The 27,949-nt window shown below is 38.2% G+C and overlaps 1 protein-coding gene across 2 annotated transcripts in view; it reads left to right on the top strand.

The window, feature by feature from the left end:
* Positions 1-27,949, top strand: part of CORIN (corin, serine peptidase) — a 180,578-nt gene that overhangs the window by 135,184 nt on the left and 17,445 nt on the right. For both annotated transcript variants that reach the window (XM_079713916.1, XM_079713915.1), the window contains 4 exons: positions 7,749-7,865; positions 10,643-10,692; positions 10,845-11,019; positions 27,450-27,721. In XM_079713916.1, coding sequence (XP_079570042.1) covers positions 7,749-7,865; positions 10,643-10,692; positions 10,845-11,019; positions 27,450-27,721 — 614 coding nt within the window. The remainder of the gene's footprint in view (positions 1-7,748; positions 7,866-10,642; positions 10,693-10,844; positions 11,020-27,449; positions 27,722-27,949) is intronic.

Below are 27,949 nucleotides of genomic sequence, written 5' to 3'. Positions count from 1 at the left end.
AATATCAGGGCTAATTGTGAGCAAGAAGGTCTTGGAATGGGGAAGAATCAATCTCTGTAAAGTCTTTGGGGGCATCAGATTCTCTAGTCATCATAGTGCATTGCCATTGGCAGGAATATGAATGGGTCCTAGGTAAGTAAGAACATGATTTACAACTTGAGAATCCCCCAGAAATTAACCAGAAAGACCTGTGTTATTTCTGTTAGAAGTACTTATATGGCAGCATCCCCCTTTTTGAACTACACCAGAGACTCCTGGTGATGACTTAACTTCTTCATGTTTTCTTTGAAACCTACTGCAATTTGGCTTGCTTTTTACCCCCAAGACAGGACTGATAGTAATGATATTATCTAAATGCCAACTCCACTGGTCTTTTCATTTTATTTTTACAGTTTGGAATCAAAATCCAATTTCTTACTCTGGCCTACAAAGCATAATCTGGCCCCTGCCTCACTCTCTGACCCCATCTCCTAGCACTCTCCACTTGTCCACTAAATGTTAGACACATTGACCTTATTACTGAGATTCCAGTGCTGTAAACTCATTCCCATCTCCGGAGCTTTGGCTCCACAGTTCTTTTTGTTTGGAAGGCTGATCTCTAGACCTTAACAGGATCACCTCCATCTCATCATTCGTGTCTCTAAGCTTGTATATCAACTATTTACAAAGGTCTTTCTTGACAACCCTAGTTGGAGCAGCTTTCACACTCACCAAGGTACTCTCTATTTTCTTACTCTGTCTTCTTCAAAGCATTTATTGGTATCAGAAATTATTTTTTCACATGTTTGTAATTTGTTCCTTTCACTAAAACTCCTTTAGGGAGGGACTCCATCTGATATAACACCAGTGTGCTGTCTCCATTTCCGTTCCAGCTTATTAACCTTATTAATCATCAGTTTTAACCCTTGTCCATCTGACTGTGTCATTTGTTTAAATTCTGCCAGGGTGATATTCCTTTGGCAATGAGTAAACTGAGTTCACTGAACACTCACTGATAACCCATTGTGTCATTCATGAACATAAGTCTAATATCTACCCAATCTTGTACTCTTCCTACATCTTCCAAAAGCTAACAAAAGAACATGTAGATCTTGACTCTGAGGCATAATAATCTTTTGAACTAAAAAATTTCAAGTAAAGTCACTTGTAGCAGACATTTATTGTGTTGCTTCTCTGCCTCCCTCCTTTTCCTTTGGGACCTGCATCCCTTCATTTTGGGACTTGCTTCACTTCCCATTCTATCCTTGGGATCCAAAAGGGGGCTGCCGTCTTTGTACATGACCCACTTTTCTTGGCCTCAGTGATTGGTAGAGGGGTAGGTAATACCTCACCCAAGCTGGACTAATCAAAGGACCTCACTCCTGGGCTACAGTGGCTGGTTTTGTGATACTTAAAGTTTTTCAATAAGATTTGTTTTAAGTGGACTGGGGAGAGAAGACGTCTTTCCTTTTCGGTCACAAAGATGAAGGATTTGAGTTTAGAGCTGCAGACAGCCTGTCCCCTGGCTTGTGGAAAAGTTACTTGGAGGTCATTAAAGCCACCCTCCCACCTCGTCCTCCTCCCTCCAACTGAAGAAGTGGAGATGAGAGATGGAGAGTCATGAAGGTGCTTGGACCCCAGGCACCAGCCATCCTGAAGACCATCCACATCCCTTTAATGATTGATTACATTTCTACTTTTTGATATTCAGATATTCAGGCACTATTTTAGGTACTAAAATGCTGATTTTTGTTGTTGTTGGTGGTGTAATACTGTTAACTGAATATTTTTTAAAGCCCTGAAGTTTGAATTATTTTATTTTGTAATGTACCCAGAGAGTCATATTCTGCCTTAAAAGTTTGAATTGAATAAAAGTGCACTTTCTCTATGCCTATAATATCAAGATGAGGAAGAAAAGAGCAATTGATGAAGCAAAGCTTCTATTAGAAAAATAAATTCTACCTTGGTTCCAAGACTTTCTGAACTGGTGGAATAAAAAATGGCATATTGTAATTGAAACTGGTAATCTTTAGTTTTACAATGATGAACTAAAAGAAGGTAAAGGCAAACAGGAAACATTTTTTAAACAACTAAATAAGTTTCTTTCAAGACAATGTTGTCTCTGTCTCTTAAAAATTAAAAAAAACATGTCCCCAAAGTTTTCCTCCAAGTTATCAAAAAAGAAATGGGATCTTTTTTTGAAGATAAAATAGCCAGAAGGAAATACTTGGACTACTGTAGATTCTGAAAGAGGTATATACTTATTGCTCAAAAACATACTTACAACCTAACACCATTTATTGAGTTTGTTTTACAATATAAGATTGAAATCTTGTAAATGATCAAATGACATTTTAATTTTATGATTGATTAATTTTTTTTATATCTTTAATGAAATGTTTATTTTAAATAGTGCTTTATTAGTTTTATTTTCTAATTTATATGAGAATGAGAATATATATTTAATAGCTATAGTTTTCAATTAATTGTATGTTAGAAATGGATTATGTCATTGATTTTTTTTATGAAATATGAATAGTCTATAATTTAATTTTATAATCTATAACTTCTCTTTTCTTTGAGATAGTTTTTGTCTCTTGTACCTGTAAATCATGGCCTAGTACAGTTATTATACTCTACCTTTGAGGTAGATAAATGAATAAAATTATATATTTTCAGTTAAGATTACAATAAAAATATTTTTAAATACTTATTTTACTGGAAAAATAAACTCAGACTTTATGCTCTTCTTTGAAACATTTCTATTGACGGGAGTTTTGCTGTATAAAGTGTAAGGTGAGCTATCTACCAGACAAACGATTCTATGGTCATGTTCACTTGTGTTTGTTTGCAACCTATGATGCCTTTCTGTCAATATCTCTAGGTCTTCCTTCTACCTGGCAAAATAATTTAACTAGCTTTTAATATTAACATGTCTAAACTATAGGAACCAAACAGAGACAATAACATGGCAGGGTTTAAGATAAGATTTTTGAAATCAGATACAAAAATGTTTAACAGAAAGGTTCCAAGTTCTGAGGAGGATATTTAGAATTGCAAATAATGTATCCACTACACAAGGCATTTGTATTTCAAGACTAACCATCAGTACTGAGGTTGAGGACTCATGACTTTCCCAAGCAATAGATGCCATAGAATAGACCTGGTCCTTCCACTGGAATGTGTGGCATGTCTAGGTAAGTCCTGCACTACTGTCTTGCTGACAAAAGTAAAGAAGCCCTTTGCTTTGTGGGATTTGTGCTGACTTTCATTTTTTAGGTAAGCAGCCCCTACGTAATTATAATACAAGCATGAAACGCCTCGTTACTCAACACCAAGTGACCTGAGAATGAGATAAGAATAAGCTAAGTTGTCTAGAGATCTGATTGTTCACCTAAGCCTTAAAATATAGACTTCCTTTCAAAAATATCAGGGTGTTTCAGAATTCTAGATATGTTCTATTTTCTCATTTCAGTGGGTATGGGGGAATTATACATTTTTTATATGTGACTTAACGGCCACACATTTCAAGAAGCACATTTGAGCGAAATTCTCTTGCTTCTTTGTGCAGTACTGCTTTTAGACCCAGAGCAGAGGGGCCTTGCCCTGGACCCCAGAACTCAACCAGTGGTGACTTTGCCCTGAGGGGACTTTAGGAAATGTCTGTAGACCTTTTTGATTGTCAGTCAAGGAGTGGTGTGGTGATACTAGTATTTTGTGTGTGGAAGCCAGGGGTGATACTGAACATCCTACAGTGCCCAGGACAGCCCCGCATAGCAAATAATTATCTGGCATAAAATGTCAGTAGTGCCAAAGGTGAGAAACCCTGATTTCGAGGGACCACTCTGGTCTTTCTTCTTAGCTGTGCCTCACCTCATGGGGCAAAGAGTCTGCCCACCAGAGGTATGCCCACCTGGGGCCCGGTGAACTGTTTTCAAAGTGTGGTCCCATACCACAGCATCTGTATCACCTGGCATCTTGTTAGATAGGCAAATTGGGGGCCCCAGCTCAGACTTATCAAACCTGGAAATCTGGGTATGGGGCCAACAATCTTTGTTGTAACTGGTGCTCCAGTTGATTCTAATGAATGCTAAAGTTTGAAAACCACTGTTCCAAGGAGTCCAAGAATTCTATATTTGAACCTAAAAGATATGTTGATCAAGATGGTAAGATAGAATATGTTTTCTTTAACAGCTTGTTAACTTGATTTGTAATATCTAAATATGTAGACATATAGTATATGGGCCTCCATTTATACTCTCACTCTGGGCCCCTCAAATGTTTGGGATGGGTCTATGTCTTAGTTTTCTCGCACTGTCAAAAGAGGGCATTGGAGTAGATTGTTGCTTAAATTTCCTTCTCTGTATATGATTTCATAGCTGCTCTAGAAGCATTTGGGTCTGACTGCATTCCCTGCTCAGACTCCCTTAGGATACAGTGACTTTGATACTTCATCACTAGCAAGATGCTTTTTTGCTCTTTTGCTCTCTACCCAACAGGATTTGTCTTTTGATATAATATGGAAAAAGATAAGTCAAATGCATCACCAACTGTTAAACAAAATTTGAGCAGTTAAGTTCCAGATATGTTTTAATAGCATGACTTACATTATATATGTAGTTATAAAAATTAAAAAGTATAGACAAACCTACCCTTGATAAGTTTGTAAACTGACATTACTCTTTGAAGGGGAAATTCATAAAAAATTTACATTTTGATTCAATAATTTTATTTCTAGGAATTTATTCTCAATTCACATGTGTGCATGTAAGCAAAGGTGAATGGTTAAGAGTATTAACTGCTGCTTTTTTGTTATAGCCAGAAATTGGAAACAGCCTCAGTAGTGGATTGGTAAAGTAAATGTACATCCATATAATGGAACACTTTGCAGCTATGGAAAGAACATGGTGTGTGCCCTTAATAGAGGAGGGCTGCATAATGTTCATAGTGTTAGAAGTGGTACTCTGATGTCAGACCAAAGGAACTCACTACCAGAGCTGTGTGACCTTGGGAAAATTACTTATTCTCACGTTGCCTCAATTTTTTCATCTCCAAAATGGGGAATAATAATAAAGCATACTTCACAAAGTTGTTGAGAGGATTAAATAATATGAAACAAATTACTAATCTTTTAGTGCTTGCCCTACAGAAAATAGTTATTAGTTAATAATATATAATTGTTATTATTATTATCTAGCTATTATTATGCAAAAACTTCCAAGATAAATCATTAAATGAAAACATCCTCAACACCACACAGAACAATGTGTATAGACTAAAAGAAGAGGGGTGTATGTACAAGGACTACAGAAAAAGCTTGGCAAGAATACTCAAATGCTATTTACAGTGATGGTTTTTATACATCTTGGATGGGAAGGATATTTTTTCATTGTATAATGTTTGGGTTTTTTCCATGTATAAGTATTACTTTCATGATTTTAAAAATTATTTAAAGAAAAAAATAAAAGTTGAAATCACACAGATGCTCAGATTCTGTATAATGGCAGAAGCCGACATATGGATTCGCTGATATTTTTTTAATGGGCCATAAGATGACATTTCTAGGGCTGAAAGATTTATTTTTGTGCATGAGAAGCATGCTAGTGTTTAAGAATTTCATGGGAAACTAACTTTTATAATGATATTCCTTTCTTGTTGATGATGAATTTCTTAGATTTTCCGCTTGGTGTAACTGAGAGATTCAGGCTAAATTGCCTTTCTTGTTGGAGGTTAATTAATGAAATGCAAAAACATCCCTTGAGGTGACTGAAGGGACCTTGCGAGTTGAAAGACTGAAGCGTCCTTTGCAATGATTTTCCTATCTAGCATCAGTGCAAATCCTGTGCTGACTTGTCCCCATGCAAGTCCCTCTTGCCCTGTGAATATCTGCCTAAAGAATGATTTCATTAAATAACAAACTTGAAGCTGATCTTCCTTTGGCTTTTTGCGAGTAAGATGCCTGGATTTAGGAGGCCACAGATTGTTCTATTGCAGAAAGGAATTCTCAGGATGCAGGTATCAAGAGAAACACCATGAGTGGTGTGTGTGGCCTCTGATTTTTGTATTTTCCATCCCACTGTGCCTCTGCATACAGCACTTCTGGGATTACTGAAAAGCCAGAGCCTCATTTTGGTGAAGGAAAGAATTCTCATTTTGCAGTAGGTTTTGTGACATCTTCAAATATAAAACAGTTCATTCAAGTTTCTAAATAAATTAAAGCTTGTGCAATGCTTCTTAAAGCATGGGCAGGGTTTATGCCATTTGTTCTTAAATCAAATGATTAGAATTCATCCATGATTAAGGACTCTGTTTTGTTTTTAATCTTTGGTTCTTATTCTATCCTCAAGTCTTCTCTTTAGAGGGTTTTATTCTTTTTAAAATAACTGGATTTGGGGAGGTTTTTGTTTCTTTTATTTTCTATTCTGTAATGACAGTAGTTTTAAAATAATCGATAACCCGGGGAAGTGATCATTTTTCTTTCAATGCCACTGAATCTAACTTTTCTTCCCTTCCTGTGCCCCCCCTTTTTACAAAAAATTGGCATTCCATTATCAAAAAAAGAAAGTCACTAAGCTCACAGGCTTGATGCTGCTACAACTTCAAGATTTCCAGGTTCATTTGAATCCTCAGCACTGCTTGCCATTCTTTTAAAGTTATCTTTGATGTGTTTCTCCAAATACTTCCACCAGGGAACAATTTCATATACATGTCACTTTCCTCACCATCATGCACCCCTGCCACCACCCCCCATCTTCATTCGAGGAGCCCCTCGTACTTGAAAAGAAAAGACTATCGGATTGTCTGATTTGAATTCTCTTGCTGAATTCTCTTGAATTCTCTCCCCATCTCCAAATCCAACTAAGTACCTGCTTCCTTCTCTCCTACTTCCAGATTCAGAAGGAGCCCTCGTTCCTCCTATCTAAAATGAATTCCTCTACCTCTTCTACCCTTCATAGCATCAGGTGATAAAAATCCAAAAGATTTTCTTCAAATATGGATTGCCTAAGTGAACCAATTATTTCATGAGGAATAGGATATTTTACACAAAAACGCAAACACTTTTGAAACCTAAGGTTTTAAATCTTGGGTACATCTTGGGTACAAGCATATTTATTTGATGATTGGATGAGGCATTGACAGGAAAGTACTGGTGGAGTTTGAGTGAAAATATGGGTAAACAGCAAAATGATGTTGTCTAACTCCTGTCTCTACTTTCTAGAGACATTCCTAATTTTTAGTGCATAAAGATTCTGCAGTATGTTGAAAAAATTCCACTTACAATTTTATACTGTCTGAACAGACTCTAAATGGCCATTGATTCTCTTTACTTATTATTGATTTTAAGGTATTGCTTTATTGCAGGAATACATTGGGCAAGAAAAGTGAAGGAAAAAATACTCCAGGCAGATAAATTTTATTTTACTTTTGATCCCTGCCTAAAGTTGCTCTTGTTTTTTAGGTATTGGAACTTTTACATCGTATATGTTAGAATTGCAACACCTCACAAAGTTCAAATACATGTCAGCAGAGAGAATGACTAAAATAGCTGTAACAGTGTGGATCTTAATTGCTTCAGGATACTTTTAGTAACTTCCCCTCTTGCTGATCACATTCCATGCCAAACTTCTTCGAATACTAATCCCCCTCTTTAAATATTGGCTGATAATTTAATGCTTCTTTTTATAAGAGAGTAAGTGCTAAATAATGATATTGCCTGGTCAAAGATCATTGTACTTTGAATATTTATCTGGTATTTGCCCTTCTATCAGAGAACCATCTGTGACCAAACTGATACAGGAACAGGAGCAAGACCAGCAGTGGCTGACATTGCACTCCGACTGGGAAAGCCTTAATGGGACCACTTTGCATGAACTACTGGTAAAAGGGTAAGACACCCATCACTAGAGCTGTGTAGAGTGGATCATGGAGCAAACATCTATCATCAGGACCCTTCTTCTGTTTCTAATTTAAGATAATCCACATTTGTCACATCAAAAAGGAGCTTCCATAGAATAGCTATGGGCCTTTATATTTCAACATCATTTGGCTTTTTTTCTTCTTTGTAGACATAGATCTTTTTCTCTTGGCTAATTACATTTTTCTTTAATGATGATTGCAGAAACTACCATGCTTAAGGAGGAGGAACTTGGGTTCTAATCTTGGAGTTTTTTTCACATCCTATTAAAAATAAATTCTTAATATCTACACTTTCTACAGATGTTACGTGGGACTAGTTAACAGAAGAAATTGAAATAATGGCACCTGATAAAACTTGGAGAGCCTGAGGAAAAAACAGACACAAAATAAAATTATAATCAAGTAACCTTGAAAATATACTTCTGAAAAATTTCCCCTAAAAAATCATGGCAACATTGCCTCCTTCATCTTGGGTAGGGATGCAGGAGAAAGGTAAACTGAGGGAATTAACACTCATTTAGTGCTTGTTACATTATAGGGACATAGCTATAGAGTATTTAAATAACTTGCTCATCTCCCTCCCTCCCACCCTCCCCATCCCACCCCTCCAGGCAGTCAGGGAGATGCATGAGGGAAGGGATGTGGGAACAGATGTATATGTATGACTGATTCACTTTGTTATAAAGCAGAAACTAAAAAAATAAAATAAAAAATAAATAAATAAATAACTTGCTCAAAATTCACAGCTCACAGATGATAAGTGATAGTCTCTGAACTCAAACCAGGTTTATCTGACTCCAAAGCTTTTAATAAATGTTAGAGAAATCAGTACATAAGAATTCTAAAGAATAATACTAAAGGTGGGCCATTTCTCTTTGTAATGTCTTGACATTTTCCCCATAGATCAAACTTGCAACCAAATTTCTGAATAGTTGTCAACTGAAGCACTTCCTCCAATGACCTGAGTCTTTCAACAGTGATTTGTTTCCCCAAACTGGGACTGCCAGAAAATCCCTTTCAGTTCAGATAGATAGGTAGGTAGATAGATAGATAGATAGATAGATAGATAAACTCATTCTAAGTTGGGAGTTGGTGGACCTGTCCTAGTCCTGCCTTGCTAACTAGATATGTGATCCTATAAACCGCGATTTCCTTTAAAATAAGAGTTGAGATACATAGTCTTTGGTCTTTTCCTGTTCCTAAAAGCTATGACTTTAAGATCTAACAAATAACAACTAATTATTTGTATCTCTTCTATGCCGGGTTCATTGTTAAGCTCTGCGGGGATGTAGAAGTGGATGAGGGGGCCAAGGACCGTGGTCTCAGGAAACATACATTGTAGAGGTGGACAGAGAGACTCTAAGCTAGTAATAAACAAAATGAATTTCAGATATTTGGAAGTGTTACAAACAAACTAAGGATAACGAAATAGAGAGTGAGGAGGAGATATGACTTCAGGTTGTGAGAAGGCAAAACGCAAATGTGCCTTTTCTGTATTATATAATTTATTGTATACACATATCCCCATGCAAATTTAGCAAGAAATGGAAAATACAGTAGATCTTCAAAAAGGAATGTGGAAATGACATAGTTAAGGTTGTTTTTCTTTCTTCTGACATATCTAGGGTTCTAAGCATGTCATAGTATTTTTGACAGTCCCAACATGTTTTTTTTTCTTTTAAATTTGCATTGTGAATAAATGCTTGGAAGAGAACTTTGTGGTTAAAACTTAGTGTACCCTAAGCTGAATTCTTTTGTGCAGCCACATCGATAGATGCTTAAACCATGTTCTTGCCTTCAAAGCTAAACTCTAATTTTTAGAAAGTTCTTCCTTTCCTGAATGCACTTTTTCTATAAGTTCTCCCTACTGATTCTGATCCTGCCATCTAGAGTTACATGGGATGAATTTAATCCCCTTCCTCCTGTCAGCTAATCATAGATACACAGTTTAACACTGAAAGCCCCAGCAACATAGAAAACAAATATATGGTTACCAAAGGGGAAAGGGACGGAGGGAGGGACAAATTAGGAGTATGGGATTAACAGATAACAGACTAGTATACATAAAACAGATAAGCAATAAAGATTTACTGTATAGTATGGGAAATTATATTCAATATCTTATAATAACCTATAATGGAATATAGTCAGAAAAAAAGTGAATCACTATGGTGTATACCTGAAACTAACACAATATTATAAATCAACTATACTTCAACTTAAAAAAAAGATAATAAAAAAAGTCTCAAGATTCTTTTCTAGTCTAAATATTCAATTCCTTTCTCTGTTCTCTAACTTTCTGAAGTAATATTTTATTTCTCTCAAGCTATTTCTCAGCATCATTTGGACATACATGTCCTCTTCATAAGCATAAAAGTCTGACATGCTTCCTCCTCACCATACATTCTGAGAAGCAGACTAATGCCTTTCCTTTTCCTCTCCCTACTTTGAAAATCATTGAGTCAGTATTATGGGTGGTGCCACCAGCCAAGATGATGTGGGAAACTTTGCTAACAATAGTTTCTCTTCCCACAAATGTGAAAGTGTATAATGATGATATTAAATACACTTAAAACAAGTACATCCTTCATATACCTCCACCTCCAAGGTGATATCTGACCACAGCCCTGCCTTGAGAATTCCTGACTTAAGTATAAGCTATTTCTTGCCTTTCACTGGTAAAGTGTTTGAAGTGAACAATAAATATGTAACTGAATATTATGCCCTTTTATGTTTCCAAATCTAGGCAGTCCTGTCACAGCAGAAGTAAGATTTCTCTTCTATGTACTAAACAAGGTGAGCGAATTAGTGGTGTAACAATGGGATATGAACTTAATTTAACTGGATTGGCTCAAGGGAAAAAATGATCACTTGTACATGACAGCAAAGATGCAAGCATCGAGCTGGTTTTGGTAGTGAGTCACATACTGTTTCCTGCTCCTTGGTAGACTGTGGGCGCCGCCCTGCTGCCCGAATGAACAAGAGGATCCTTGGGGGTCGGACGAGCCGCCCAGGAAGGTGGCCCTGGCAGTGTTCCCTGCAGAGTGAACCCAGTGGTCACATTTGTGGCTGTGTCCTCATTGCCAAGAAGTGGGTTCTGACAGTTGCCCACTGCTTCGAGGGGTAAGCTGCACCTTTTCTTTTGCTTTGCCTGATCATTTTGTCACTTGGGTATTTTTTTTTTTAACATCTTTATTGGAGTATAATTGCTTTACAATGGTGTGTTAGTTTCTGCTTTATAACAAAGTGAATCAGCTATACATATACATATATCCCCATATCCCCTCCCTCTTGCATCTCCCTCCCTCCCACCCTCCCTATCCCACCCCTCTAGGTGGCCACAAAGCACTGAGCTGATCTCCCTGTGCTATGCGGCTGCTTCCCACTAGCTATCTATTTTACGTTTGGTAGTGTATATATGTCCATGCCACTCTCTCACTTTGTCCCAGCTTACCCTTCCCCCTCCCGATATCCTCAAGTCCATTCTCTAGTAGGTCTGTGTCTTTATTCCCGTCTTGCCCCTAGGTTCTTCATGACTTCTTTTTTTTTTCTTAGATTCCATATATATGTGTTGGCACATGGTATTTGTTTTTCTCTTTCTGACTTACTTCACTCTGTATGACAGACTGTAGGTCCATCCACCTCACTACAAATAACTCAATTTCGTTTCTTTTTATGGCTGAGTAATATTCCATTGTATATATGTGCCACATCTTCTTTATCTATTCATCCGATGATGGACACTTAGGTTGCTTCCATCTCCTGGCTATTGTAAATACAGCTGCAGTGAACATTTTGGTACATGACTGTTTTTGAATTATGGTTTTCTCAGGGTATGTGCCCATATGGCATTCTGTAATTCAGTGCAAAATCCACAGTTGATCTCCTTTCCAGGTCCTCATCTGCTTAGATTTTTCTACCCTTGGTGTTATCATCCTATATAGGTGCTGCTCATTTATTGGCAACAGATGTATATTGCTTATGATTTGTGTCCTAAGGAGGGAGGAAGAGGAAGAAGTTTAGAAGATTGACTCTCTAGCCAGCTTTAGTCTCTTTTCTAGCCCTCTTAAATACATCAAATGCATATGAATTTAAACAGAGCAGACTTACGTAGATACTACAGTGAGGTTAGGATGCTTGAGGAATTGGTGAGGAGTTTGGGAAGTAGAGTGAAAAGTATAATATGTGGGGCTTCCCTGGTGGCGCAGTGGTTGAGAGTCCGCCTGCCGATGCAGGGGACACGGGTTCGTGCCCCGGTCTGGGAAGATCCCACATGCCCGGCGGAGCAGCTGGGCCTGTGAGCCATGGCCGCTGAGCCTGCACGTCCAGAGCCTGTGCTCCGCAACGGGAGAGACCACAACAGTGAGAGGCCTGCGTGCTGCAAAAAAAAAAAAAAAAAAAAAAAAAAAAAAAAAAAAATATATATATATATATATATATATATATATATATATATATATATATATATATATATATTATGTGTGTTAGTCAGGGCTGTCCAGAGAAACAGACCAATGAGAGAGAGAGAGAAAGAGTTTTCCGGGAATTGGCAAACATTCCTGGAGGCTTGGTGAGTCTAAAGTCTGATGGGGTGGCAGGCAGGCTGGAGACTCAGGGAAGAGCTGCAGTTCAAGTCCAAAGGCAGCATGCTGGCAGAACTCCTTCTTGCTCTGGGGAAATCAGTCTTTGCTCTATGAAAGTCTCCAACTTATTGGGTAAGGCCCACCCACATTATGGAGGGTAACCTGCTTTACTAATAGTCCACCATTTTGAATGCTAATCTCTTCCAAAAAAACACCTTCACAGAAACATCCAGAAAAATGTTTGGCCAAATATTGGAGCACCACAGTCCAGCCACTTGTCACATAAAATTAATCATTGCAAAATACCTAAAGAGAGCAGAAAAATAAGACCAAGGGGAAACCTACCCCAAGTTGACAAACATCACTGCAGAAGGTCCTTGTCTATTTCAACTGTTGTTGTATATTTTAGGAGCAAAAAAAAAAAAAAAAGACTCCTAACCAAACAATAACAAAATAACAACAACAAACAACAACCATTTTTTATGCCCAGGAAGATTCTGGAGATTAGACAACTAGACAGGAAATAGCTTGTGGTTTGTCTCTGCTCAGCAATGTCTGGGGACTCTGCCGGAAGGTACTAAGGTTCTAGGGGCTGGCACCACCTGAAGTCTGGCAGTGGATGCTGCCTGTTGGCAGGGGCATTTGTTTCTCTCCAAATGAGACTCACAGCATCCTCCAAAGTGAGAGTCCCAAAAAGGGAGCCAGGAGGAAGCCTTTTTTGATCCAGCCTCCAGAGACACACAACATTACTTACACTATGGAGTTGGTCAGAGCTGTCACAGCCCCACCCAGATTCAAAGGGAAGAAACATAGAACTCTTCTCTCAGCGAGAGGAGTGGCAAAGTATTTGAAGACATGTTTGAAAAACCACCATACCACCCATTTTCTTCTTTTTATTTTTAATAATTTTACTTTATTTAAAAGTAATAATAAATAATAGCAAAAATTTAACACAAATAACTCACAGTTCTATCACCTCATTAAATTGATTATTTTCATTTTACCAGGTTAATTTGTAGAAAAAATGCAATTTCATTTTTTTGCCTATTTGTCTATTATTATTTTTTCTCAGCTTTGCCACTTACTGTGTCAATTTATGAACTTCTTTGGGCCAAGTTTCCTCATCTATGAAATGAGGGAAATAACAGTCCTTAACTCACAGGGTTGGTGCAGGCATCAAGTGAGATAGCCTATGTAAAACCTTAAGAACCATGCCTGATACCAATCAGTAAGACATCAATAAAGGTAAATTTTTCTTTTTAAAATATTATTACTAAAAACATGCATTCAGGGACTTCCCTGGTGGTGCAGTGGTTAAGAATCCGCCTGCCAATTCAGGGGACACTGGTTGGAGCCCTGGTCTGGGAAGATCCCACATGCCGCGGAGCAACTAAGTCCATGCGCCACTACTGAGCCTGCACTCTAGAGCCCGCGAGCCACAGCTACTGAGCCCACGAGCCACAACTACTGAAGCCTGTGTGCCTAGAGCCCATGCTCCACAATAAGAGAAGCCACCGCAATGAGAAGCCCACGCACTACAATGGAGAGTAGCCCCCACTCACTGCAACTAGAGAAAGCCTGCGCACAGCAACGAAGACCCAACGCAGCCAAAAATAAATAAAACAACAACAAAAAAACGCATGCATTCTGACTTTTCCCTTAGCATTATGGCATGAATATTTTTTCATTTTGCTAGCTCAATTTTTATCTCCTTCCATACTCTCTCTCCTTTGCTTTCTCATCATCCTCAAGATCACCCCTAGTGATTGTTCCTCCACATCTGTAAACACATATTTTTCACAGGGTGTCATTTATTTTTACAATTTGAAATCACATGCTACACTTTTGTTTGTAAGTTTCTTTTCTCATGTAGCAGTATATAATGGACATCCCCTCCAAATCAATTGATGGAGCTCTAGCTCATTCTTTTTCAAAGCTAAATGATATTCCATCATAGAGATTCACCATACTTTTTTTTATTGACATTGATAGACATTCACGTTAGTTGATGGACATTCACGTTAGTTCCAGTTTGCTATCACTTTAACAACACTGCAATACATCTTCTTATGCAAAGCTATTCACCTATTGGTACTCTTGTTTCTACAGAATAGAGTCCCAGAACGTATATTCATCTCCATATGGGGGTTAAAGAAATGAATATATGTTTCCTTTCTTGGAATGCTAACCTAGTGAGACAGACATTTAAACAAGTAATTAGAATATGAGAAGTGATTATAAAATGGAAATGTGTATATCTAGCTATTTGATTTCTCTTTTTGGGGAAATATAATGTAAAAAAATCAAACCAGAACCTCCTCTTGAGAACTTTTAATGTGTAAGAACGACCCCAGATGATTGGAAGAGTCTGTGTAGTATGTCAGGAAATACATTGCAATGTTATTGCTTTGGAAGGGGCCAGATGTTTCCAGATGTCTTTTCCAGTTCTGATTTATAACTCCATGATAAGCAGAAGATTGTACTAGCAAGAGTACATTTATCAAAAGACAATTACCTAAATGAATCCAACAGCTCTTTAAGGGAATAACACTTTATATGCTAATTCATCCAGTTCATGCACCGCTTTTGTCATTTCCATATGTGGTATCCAAGTTTTGTCTTTCACTAACAGATCTGTGAAGTTAAGGAGAAACCTTGCAATAGAGAAGAAATGTGTTTATAATTAAGGAAATGGATATTCTATCAAAGGCCCTGGTAAAATTTCATGGAACATTAGACTTCACAGAACTGTCAAGTGGGGCCTGGCCTATCCATAAGAAGTTAGAAATTGCCCAACTTCAAACAAGTCTTTTCTTGAATGTGTGCTAATAACTTTGGTTCTATTTTACAATCTTTCCAGTGGCCCTGAAAACTTTTGAGAACCTCTAATTGTAAGCCTTACTCTCTGTAGGATCCATCAATTGCTGCAATTAATGGGATTTACTTCATATCCTGATTCCATACTTTGGCAAGGGCCAGTGTGACCCATCTGTAGTTCTTTTCAAGCCTGTCTCTTTTAATTATATTCGTGGAAAAAAAGGACATGTCTTGCTCCTGCATGGAAAGGTATTTAAAAATCCCAAAGGAAAATTAAAAACATGAGGTACTAAGTTGATCAGATGAAGTCCCAGATGCCATGGTAACAATTCAATTTCCACAGCTCTAAGGAAGAAAGACCTTGAGTTTCAGGGGTAATTTTACAAGCAATTTCCCTGCCTTCTTCCACCTCCAGGAGACTTAAGGATGAACTTCCTAGGTTGGCACACAACTAGTAATTATCAGAAGTGTCTGATTCCTCTCCAGGAAATCTGCATGAAAAACTATCCTTTTACTATATGATCACAACCCTTAACCCTGCCAGGTCACCCATGTCTTGATTTCTACCACACCAGCTCTTCACTCCAACAAGACTTGTGTTTGCTTGTCTGCGCACCTCCTCCTATTGTCTCAGTCCATCTGTCTCCTCCTCATCTTGTTTCTTTCTCCAGGTAACCTAGGGCACTGGGATCATCACTTCAGTGCTCTCACCAGGACCTTCAACTTCTTTGCCCCTAGATCTTTCTGCCATACACACCACGCAGACCTCCAACTAAGAGTCAATATGAAGAGCATGTTTTCAATCCTATATTCATGCTCTTCCGAACTGAGGAGAACATTACCCAAGGATGCAGATTAGTATCATGCCTGACTTTCAGCATCCATTGGACCCTTAATATTACTCAATAACCTTTTCACCTATTTCTAGACAGCTCCCTTTCTCATTCTCCACAGAAAAAAGCCATTGACTTACCCACCTGTACTGATCTAACAGTCTTTTAATACAGTCAGGAAAAGAAGTGAGAGGTTTGGTCTGACGTTTTATTACTGAGCCCATGTCGTGTTCTCATGGTTACTTCTTTATCTTCTAGGTGCATATAAACCATGCCATTCATTTGCAATTTTTTCTTTCCATTCTGTCTACTTGAGAGATTTGATCCATTCCCATCAAGTACTAATGTCCACTAAAATAGGAATTCTCCATTTTGGATCCATACCTCCCCTGGGGTGCTGTTTTCCAGCATCACCGGTGAGTGAGCAATTGTGGTGACCCTGACCTGACTCCATGCTCCCCACTGCCCTGCCCCCTAAGGAGGCATTCTCTGCATCCTCACTGCTCCAGTGGAAAAATGTCTGGGTCTAGGATGTAGCCAGCAGTTGGCCTAAAAGTTAGGCCAATTCCCGTAGTTTTGGAGGCTCACAGAAACTGGGAGTTCTTCCCCTTCTAATCTTTGTAGTTACTTACTTGTTTCTTCTTGTCCTGCAACTATCCACGTACTCTGCACCTACACCTGAACAGCTGGTCATTGCTGGCGAATATCACACACCAGACTGCTAACTGAGCTCATGTCAAATGTATGATCTTGAATCTCAAATGAGCATCTAACAATATGGCACCCATCCAGTGTATGTTCACAGTAAAGCCACTTTTCCATCCTCAACTATTTGACATCTTCTCCTCTCTCCCCAAATCTCCTTCACCCTTCTCTGGTCTCACCTCATTCTTTATGTAGAAAATAGACATCATTATATGTTTTGCCTTGTCTCACCCTTAATTCCAACAAGTTACCTGTATCTGTGGCCACGTTCCCTCCTTTCACTTGAGTTATGGTGAGGGATGTGTCCTTGTTCCTTTTTAAGGGCAATCATATTTCCATTTATCTTTCAAAGACTTTATTTTAGATGCATTTATTTTTTTAACATCTTTATTGGAGTATAATTGCTTTACAATGGTGTGTTAGTTTCTGCTTTATAACAAAGTGAATCAGTTATACATATGTTCCCATATCTCTTCCCTCTTGCATCTGCCTCCCTCTCACCCTCCCTATCCCACCCCTCTAGGTGGTCACAAAGCACTGAGCTGATCTCCCTGTGCTATGTAGCTGCTTCCCACTAGCTATCTATTTTACATTTGGTAGTGTCTATATGTCCATGCCACTCTCTCACTTTGTCACAGCTTACCCTTCCCCCTCCCGATATCCTCAAGTCCATTCTCTAGTAGGTCTGTGTCTTTATTCTGTCAAAGACTTTACTTTAAAATCATCATTTCTATTTTTCATCAATTTCTCTCTTTTTGCTGGATCATTCCCTTCATCAAACATGCCTTAGTGTCACGGACTTAAACCCCCTTCTCTTGACTTCACATCCCTCTTCAACTCTTGCCCCATTTTGGCTAGTACTCACAGTAAAACTCCTAAAAGAGTTTCCTACAGTCACTGTCTCCACTTTTACACTTCCTGTATTTCCCTCAGGTCACTCCAGTTGGGTTGTCATCAAGGCCACTACAGAAATGACACTTACCAAAGTCTTCAGTGACTTCCATCTTGCCAAATCCAGTGGTGGATTTTCAGTTTCTAACTCACTGGAACCCTCCCTAGTATTTGATTACTACATCCTTAAAATACTTTCTTCACTTTTCTTTTAAAATAACAAAAAAAATTCTTATGTCACTGACCTACCCTTCTCTTTCTTTTTTTGCAGCTTCCCCTCTTTTAGGCCCCTAAATGTTTTAGTTCTCCAGGTGTGTTGTGGACTGCACAGTTGTGTCCCCCTAATTTCCACATGTTGAAAATCTCACCCCTAATAAGGTGCTATTAGGAGGTGGGGCCCTTGGGAGGTGATTAGGTCATGAGGGTGAAACCCATGTTGGGCTGAGTGTCCTTATGAGAAGAGAAAGAAAGCTAGCCCTCTCTCCCTCTGCCATGTAAAGATACAACAATAAGACCACCATCTGTAAACGAGGAAGGGGATCTTCACCAGACCCTGACCATGCTAGTTCCCTAATCTTTGACTTCGAGCCTCAACAACTATGAGAAATAACTGTTGTTTAAGCCACCCAGTCTATGGTAGTTTGTTATAGCAGCCCATGATCAGATAAGGACCTAATTCTTGGCTTTCTTATCTGTATACAATCATCTAATCACATGGTTTCAAATACTTGTTTATATTTGAACAAATATGAATACCAAATATTGATATGAATATCAAATATTTATTCATAACTTCCAAATTTATATCTCTAGCACAGCCCAGATTTTCTCCCAACCCACCAACCTCAAACATATTTAAATGCTTAGATGAAGTGTCCATTTGAATGTATAATAAACATTCTACTTTACATGGCCAGAACAAAACTTGAGTCCTTATCTCTCCCACTTAGCAAATAATTGTATGCTTCACAAATTTTCCGCATCTCAGTAAGAGGCATCATTATCCATTGGTTTGCTAATGCACCAAACCTGGGAGTCATCCTTAATTCCTCCCACTTTTACTCTAGCAGTAAGTTCTGTAGGATCTTCTTTCAAAATATAGCTTGAACCCAACTGCCTCTCATCATCTTTATGCTATAATCCTAATCCAGACCACCATCATATCAGGTCTGGATTATTGTATTAGCTTCCTAGGGCAGCCATAAAAAGGTACCACAAATTGGGTGGCTTCAACAAGCCAAGAAGTTTATTGACAGAAGTTTATTGTCTTACAGTTCTGGAGGCTAGAAGTCTAAGATCAAGGTATTGGGATGGTTGGTTCCTTCTGAGGGCTGTGAGAGAGAATGCCTCTCGCTTGGATTCTGGTGTTTTGCTGGCAATCTTTGGCATTCTTGGCCTATAGAAGCCTAATTCTGATCTTTGTCTTCATCTTCACCCTTTGTGTGCATGCCTGTCTCCAAGTTTCCCTTTTCATGAGGATACCCAGTCATATTGGATTAGGGCTCACCATACTGGCCTCATTTTAAGTTGTTGACCTCTGTAAAGACCTTATCTCCAAATAAGATCTTGTTCTGATATATTGGGGATTAGGATTTCAATATATGAATTTTACAGGGGGACACAATCAACCCATAACAACTTTTAAAACAGTTTCCTATCTGTTTTTTTTTAGACTACTCTCTTGTTCACTTACTGTCTATTCTACACACAGACAGTGATCTTTCTAAAATGTAAATCATACCACGTCACCACCTGTTTTAAAGCTGTACAACAGCTTCTCATTGTAACAATAAGATTTCTTATCATAGCCTTTAAATATCTAGTCCTACCTCTTTGCATCTCCCCCTATTCTCTCATCACTCATTGGGCTCCAAACATGTAGCCTTTCTGTCCCTGAAATCCCCCAATCTCATTCCTGCCTTAGGACCTTTCTACTTGCTGCTTCTGCAGTTTGGAACCCTCCTATGGAGTCACAAAATTGCCTCCTTCCCCTCATTCAAGTCTCAATTTAAGTGTCACTTTGTCAAAGACCTGCCCTAACCATCCTAGCTAAAATGACCCCCCCATCAGTCATCTCTCTTTCACATTATCCTATTTTTTCCCCTCCTAATTACCAGAGATAATCTTATTTGTTTATGTATATATTTGGCTAGCCCAGTAGGATGAAAGCTCTATGAGGGCATGAACCCTGTCTGTCTTCCTTGCCTCTGTATTTTCAATTCTTTCAGCAAGGAATATAGCAACCAATCAAATATTTGTTAACTAACTAACCAGCCCCTTCTCGGTGTTAGTGATGACATCTGTAGTTCTTTTAGTAGTTAGGACTATAATTTCTCTGGAACTAGAAATGTTAACTCCTCTGCAGAAGGTCAGTGATCTTTTACTGACCCCTCCCGTATCTTAGACCAGACATCAACTCAACATTTCAATGTATTAAGCACTTATAAGTTTTATCACATGGAAGATGTGTCTTTTGGATGTTGCCTGGAGACCATTCTCCTTGAATGGAGATATTAGAAGTAAAGGAAAGTTCAAATAGTTCAACTTTGTCTTAGTTGACTACTATATTAAATTATTTGCCCCAGATAGAAATCCTCGTCTTGTTCTTCTCACACATAATTTTGCTGAGAAGCCATTTTTATTTTTCCTGCTTTTTTTCTATTGACTGATTGATTGATTGAAGTATAGGGATTTCCCTGGTGGTCCAGTGGTTACCAGGGGCCCGGGTTCGATCCCTGGTCAGGGAACTAAGATCCTGCAAGCCACACAGCATGGCCACACACACACACAAAATTATTGAAGTACAGTTGATTTACAGTGTTGTGTTAGTTTCAGGTATACAGCAAAATGATTTGGTTATATATATAGATATAGGTTTTCAGATTCTTTTCCATTATAGGTTATTACAAAATAATGAGTTTAGTTCCCTGTGCTATACAGTAGGTCCTTGTTGGTTATCTTTGTATATATAGTAGTGTGTATACGTTAACCCCAAACTCCTAATTTATTCCTTCCCCCCTTTCCCCTTTTGTAACCATAAGTTTGTTTTTTATGTCTGTGAGTCTATTTCTGTTTTGTATATAAGTTCATTTGTATCATTTTTTTAAGATTCCATATATAAGTGATATCATATATTTGTCTTTCTCTGTCTGACTTTACCTAGTATGATAATCTCTTGGTCCATCCATGTTGCTGCAAATGGCATTATTTCATTCTTTTTATGGCTGAGTAATATTCCATTGTGTGTGTGTATATATATATACCACATCTTCTTTATCCATTCATCTGTCAATGGACATTTAGGTTGCTTCCATGTCTTGGCTATTGTAAATAGTGCTGCAATGAACATTGGGGTGCATGTATCTTTTCAAATTATGGTTTTCTCTGGATATATGTCCAGGAGTGAGACTACAGAATCATATGGTAGCTCTATTTTTAGTTTCTTAAGGAACCTCCATATTGCTCTCCATAGTGGCTGTACCAATTTACATCCCCACCAACAGTGTAGGAGGGGTCTGTGACTAAGACTTTTTGACAATTGCTACAGTTTCTTGCCACTGTTCTGTGATAAATTTTACAGTTTGAAAGCTCTGAGATTCTTATGTTGTAACATTTACTTTTTGGATGATTCTTCATTTTCTTACTGCAGTCATTTGTGATGGTAAGTCAGAATTTGGAACTCAAACTCTCCCATCTCTGTTTAGCTGTACTTGTTTTAAGAGTGTCTGGACACATTGTCGTATCTTTTTGCCAAAACATTCTTAAATCTGATTCTCTAAGCTCTAGGATGTGTATCTGACTTTCCCCTTCTCTAGCTTTTTTGGACCCTGGGATAATAGAATTGCTCAGTTTCTGTAATTTCATTACTGGCGGCTAGTTCCCCATCATATCTGGGGGGATACATTCAGGAAAGAGAAGGTATCTTCCTTCTATCTGCCATCCTATCACTCACCAGTCAGTCTCCACTCATCCTGCATGCTTTCCCCTCTGTGGCCAGTACCTGATTCTTGTGTTGATACCTGTGGACCCTTCTCTTTGTTTCAGAGAAGTTTAGTGTAAAGGTTGTGGTGTAGGGGTTTAAAGGACTAGCTTTCTGGCCTGCTACCATCACTTAGTATCTCTGTGATTTTAGATGAGTCACTCATCTGCTCTGAGTCACTGCTTTCTCTTCTCTAAAATGGAATAAGCATTCCTATTTGTACCTCATAATTGGTGAGAAGGTGATTGAATTGATATGTAGAAATACTTGGAAACTATAGAGATTTTATACTAAAAGAAGAATCCAGCTCTGATCTCTTTTGCTTGTTAGATACATTTAAAAACTTTAGCCAGCAGTTCAAACTGTGTATACTTTACATAAAATCCAGAACTTTGGCTTCCCTGAAACAATCAGAAGGTCAGTTAACACTGGATATTCTAATATGACAGACATCAGCAGGAGCTGAGAGGCAGATGGCCCTCAAGATGGGCAAGTCTTGTGGTCTGACACCCACTACTTACTGACTTCTACTCAGCCCGTTTATGCATTTACGTTGTGGTCATCCCATTCTAGAATCTAGTCACTGCATGTGTTAGAGAGAATTCTTTAAACATACCAAGGGCAGATGCAATATTAAAAGTAAGAGGTTCCTAAGATTTGTAGAACAGAAATGATGCTTTTGTGTGATATTTCTTTACTTAGTGCAGATATGGTAAATTTCAAATTACTTCCAAGTCACCAGATAGCTGTGCCATTTCTGGAGTAAGTCTTATAAACTAGTGATTTCTATCACAGGGGCTAATTATAAATATTAATTTTATTTTCTGAAAAAAGATAAATAGTAAATATAAGTTATTCGAAGTAAAATCAGAAAGGGTGAAAAAAGGGAAATTTTTGTGCTCTTAAGAAAAGATAAAGATAGAAGAAAATCTCTAAACCTGGCCAGCTGAATTAAGTGAAAATGTGGCAAGTTTATGTCTAAACTAGAGCTGAGTGTGGCAAATTACAAACTGAAACTGGTTATTGTGTCCAGAGACATTGTGCCTTCAATTCTATATAAACTTACCTGGATGTCATAATGCATCTGAGGTGTATAAGTAGCTGTGTTTTCTCTCTAGAGTGATAATTGAAGAATTAGAAGTTGAAATCATATTATCTCAACATTATCTATAATGTATATTCATCATTAAAACAGGAGCATAAACATGAAGCAAATTAAATAAGAATTTCTGGTAATGAAATAGTATGTAGAGCAAGAATGAAAGGAGAAAAAGGTCTCTTAACATCTTCCTCAGCCACTTTTATTGTTACTGGTGGATTTTCACCTGGCTTCACCTTGTCTGCTTCCTTACTCTCAGAGCATGGGATCTTGGCACAATCTTCTTTAAGGATGCACCAGTTCTCCTTGCTGTTGCTTTGAAGTCTGACGGCACTGAGAAAAAAATCCCCTTGATGCTGAAGATTTTCAGCAGCTCTACTTGGCTTTTTATCTTTGTAGTCCCATTTACTCTTCACTAAAATGGCCATATGAACATAGCTTGTTCCTATGTGTTCCTCTACTGGGTACTTTTTACTGAAACTAGATTCATGTGGCGTTCATGTAGCCTTAAGTCTTCTTTCCTCTTTTTGCTTCCACCCAGGTGGGGGTGACTTATTCTTTCTAGAACATGCTTAATATACCAATATACCATTTATACACATCTCCCTCACTTCATGTTCCCCTTTTGAACAACAGGTTATTGTTTTTCCTGGGTTTTGCCAGACTTGGGAAAAAACATTTAATGAGACTTTATTTTCCCCCTTATACTCATAACAAAAAAGAAAATAGAACAGTTTCCTTACCGAATATAAAAAAGTATGTGAATTTCCTGTATTTTTTTTTTTTTTTTGCTTTTGGTGGATATTAATGCCATAAGGACAGTAGCTTGTGTCACAACAGGCTACTGAATACCAGTTAATAACATTTAGCAGTTTTATTGATACTTATGTTTTACTGTTAGAATTAGATTAACCCAAATATAGTAATTAAGTCTGAAAAGTTTATACTATTTCATTTTGTTACCAATAATTTGCAGTGTTCAACTGTATACTGTTTGTCATACTGCTTGTGATTTAAGCAGATAGATGAGTATTTTTCCTGAAACCAAAATTTAGTAGCTCTGATTGGAGGCAAGAAGTTATTAAATAGGTAGACACATTTGAAATCAATAATTGTTTGATTTCAAATATCTTAAACAATAGAATCTCAAGTGAGTATTGAATTTCTCAGATGGTTATGCACTTACTCCTCTAGACTGAAAAATGGAACAGGGAGAGGGGAGCAAGGAGGGAAAGAAGGAAGGAAGGAAAGGAGGGAGGGAGAGAAGGAAGGAAGGAAGGGAGGGAAAGAAGGAAGGGAGGGAGGGAGGAAGCGAGGGAGGGAGGAAGGAAGGAAGAAAGAAAGAAAGAGAAAGAAAGGCATGTTCTTTGAGTGATGGCTTTATTTAATGAAAAATAGTCTTCTGTAACCTTATCCTGTAATGTTCATGAGATAGCACTTCCCGAATTTTATTATAATTGTTTCTTTAAGTGTTCATCTTCACTCAATTCTAAAGTTTGTATAGGCAGGGATCATGTCTTTCTTGCTTATTATTGAAATCCCCAGCTCTATATCTATATCTGTATATCTATAGATATATTTCTATATAGATATATTTCTCTTTATATAGATGTTATATATATATATTTTTTACAATAGTGACATCAATTTTTTTTATTGAGGTATATTTGATGTACAGTATTATATAAGTTTCAAGTGTACAACATAGTGATTCACAATTTTTAAAGGTTATACTCCATTGATAGTTATTATAAAATATTGACTATACAACAAGAACCTACTGTATAGTACAGGGTATTATATTCACTATCTTGTAATAACCTATAATGGAAAAGAAATCTGAAAAAGAATATATATATAATATATATATGAATCACTTTGCTGTATATTTGAATCATTGTAAATCAACTATACTTCAATAAAAAAATTGACTGTATCCCCATGTTGTACAAATATCTTTGTAGCTTATTTATTTTATACAGTTTGTGTCTCTTAACCCTCCTCCTGTTTTGCCCCTCCCCCCCTTCCCTCTCCCCTCTGGTAACCACTAGTTTGTTTTCTGTATCTGAGTCTGTTTCTTTTCTGTTATATTCACTAGTTTATCTTTTATATTCCACACATACATGATATCATATAGTATTTGTCTTTCTCTGTCTGACTTATTTCACTTAGCATAATATCCTCCAAGTCCATCCATGTGGCTGCGAGTGACAACATCTCATTCTTTTTTATGGCTGAGTAGTATTCCATCACATATATATATACACCATATTTTCTTTATCCATTCATCTGCTGATGGACACTTAGGTTGCTTCCATATGACATCAATTTTGATAGACCTAAAATTATTTTTTTTACAATGGAAAAAGGATAGAATGTGTGGACTGTATAGAGGACTCTTTTAGTAGAATCTAGTCTAAGAACCCAACAATGCTAAAAACATGTTGAATGTTGACCTTGCATACTTTTTCCTAACCCTCCTAAAATCTCAGTGTTTTGAATTTTTTCTATGCATGAGAAAATGGTGAAGAACAACCTGCCAAGGAAAAAAAGAGGGTGGGTGGGTTTTTGTCAGAGACTCCCTAGGGAGCTCTTAAAAATACTAATTCCCAGACCCCAGCCCAACTTTCAGTTGATATGGGATGATGCTCAGAAAATCAGTATTTGAAAGCTCCTCAGATGATTTCGTATTCAGCCTGGGTTGAAAAACAACTGGTCTAGCTGGTCAAATCAGCTTATGTTAGTTGGGCAAGCTTGCAAATGAGGACAGTGATGGCATGGCTGACATATCACCACAGTATAAGGGAATATCTGCAATAAAAGCTCCACATTCCAATACTGTGGTCAACTAAATGCCCACACCTTTGGTCCTGGCCCACTATGGAGGAAGAGAAACTGAGAATGGAGGAGGAGGTGGAGGCAATGATGATGAATAGACCTTGCTTAGGTGGTTGGAGTTGGCCACTAATAAATGTCTTGAAACATCATCTGTTGAACTATCATTAAACAAGTACATGTTAAGAACCCAATGTATGCTAGGTACTAGGTCCTGGGAATACCAGCCAAGTCCTTGCCTTCACAGAACTTACAGTCTGGGGGCCAGACACAGAACAGACAAAGAAGTATATCATCATTGGTATCAATGAGTGCTGTGAGACAAAAATTAAAGCTGGGTCAAGAGTAGAGAGTGATGGGGTAAAGGCTAGACTGGGCAGTCACGGAGGACAGCTTTGAGGTGGTGATGTTTGAGCTGGGACCTGGGTAAAGAGAGGGAATAAATGTGGGAGCCACGTGAGAGCTGAGAGAACAGAAAGGGAAGGGTCCTGAGTTGTGGGTATCCTTGGCATGTCCAAAAATAGAAAGTCTCTGGGGTTCGAATGGAGCAGGTCATGTGGGGCCTCGAAGGCCATGGATAGGAGTCTACAGTTTGTTTTGGGTGTGATTCAAAGTCCTTGGAGAATTATGAGCAGAAAATGAATTTGATCTAATTTTATTTTTAAAAAGATCACTCTGCGACTGGGAGGAGAATGGGTTATAGGGGCGAAGAGTAGAAGAAGGGCCATCATTTGGGAGATGAGAGTAGCTTAGATTAGGATTGTAGTGGTGGCAGAGGGAGAAACAACAAGATTCAGGATATATTTGAAAGCAGAGTAGTGAAGACTTGCTGATGCAATCAATGTTGCGTATGAGAGATGACTCAACTGCATAACTGGTGGCTATAAATATTAAATAACTGTACAATGAATTCTGAATGCTTACAACATTGCCACATACACAGTTAGAACTCATAAATCTTAGCCAGTATCAAACATCCAAGCAAATATGTGAGTGGATAATTGGATGTACAAGTCTGCAGCTCAAGGGAGAGGATGGAGCTGGAGATATATGTTTGGGAGGTACAAGGCTATGGGTGCCATTTAAAGCCATTGGACTAGGTGAAATCTTCTAGGGGGTGAGTGTAGAACGAGAAGACTGAAGGCAGCGGCCTGGGGCACTTCAATATAGACACTGAGAGCAGAGGAGGAGGATCCAGCAGAGAAGACAGAGAGGAAGGGGCCCCAGAGATGGGAGGAAATTCTGGAGCTTGGAGAGTCCTGGAAGTCAAGTGGAAAAGTGTTTTAAGGTGGAATTGTCTAGACTATTGCTGACAAGTTTTCAAAAACAATGAAGTGTAAGACTGCCCATTAGAAGTTGTGGGTGGCCTTTTAAAGCCCCTAGCTTGAAATTTTCAGAAGCCTTCCCTGAAAACTTGACATTTCTGAAGCTCTGGCTCCTTCTTGGAGGGATCTCTTAGCCTCAGCTTTTCATTCTCTTTCATTTTTTTCTCTTGTCTCTTTTCTCTTCACATCTTTTCGTCATCTTTCCCACTCAATGAAGCAAGTATTAACTATGCTGCCTGCCTTTCAAAGTGAACAAGTGTTATTTTCCAGAATAGCACCATTCAGGAAACATGGGCTTTGCTTTCCACAAGAGTGCAGTATTTGCAAATTGCTCAGGGGTTATATAAATGCTTCTTATATGAATACATGGGAGATGGGCATGGAAAGAGCCATTATTTACATAAATAAATATTTTTTAAAAAAATGTAAATTTTAAAAGATAAATCTGCATTTAAGATGCCAATGGCTCTTGAATTATTATTTTAGGAGAGAGAATGCTGCCGTTTGGAAAGTGGTGTTTGGCATCAATAATCTAGACCACCCATCAACGTTCATGCAGATGCGCCTTGTAAAAACCATCATCCTGCATCCTCGCTACAGTCGAGCAGTGGTGGACTATGACATCAGCATAGTGGAGCTAAGCGAAGACATCAATGAAACGAGCTACGTCCGGCCTGTCTGCTTACCCAGCCCGGAGCAGTCGTTAGAACCTGATACTTACTGCTATATCACAGGCTGGGGACACATGGGCAACAAAAGTAAGTCAGGATCCTCAGGAGCACTTGCCTTTCAACTTGTAACTGGAAAACAATGGGGTACTTCCTGGCCTTTGGCAATCATTTCCCATTTTCACTTATGAACGTAGAGCCACAAATACTTAGCATTATGTGTCACTCTCCCTTCCATGCAAATCATAGATGTCAATACTTCACCATGCACTTAAACCTGCCAAGCCCAGATACAACCTCAGAAATCCTTCTCCACAT

This window comes from Hyperoodon ampullatus (genome assembly GCF_949752795.1).
Source record: "Hyperoodon ampullatus genome assembly, chromosome: 1".
Lineage (NCBI taxonomy): Eukaryota > Metazoa > Chordata > Mammalia > Artiodactyla > Ziphiidae > Hyperoodon > Hyperoodon ampullatus.
This window is presented reverse-complemented; position numbering and strand designations above follow the sequence as displayed.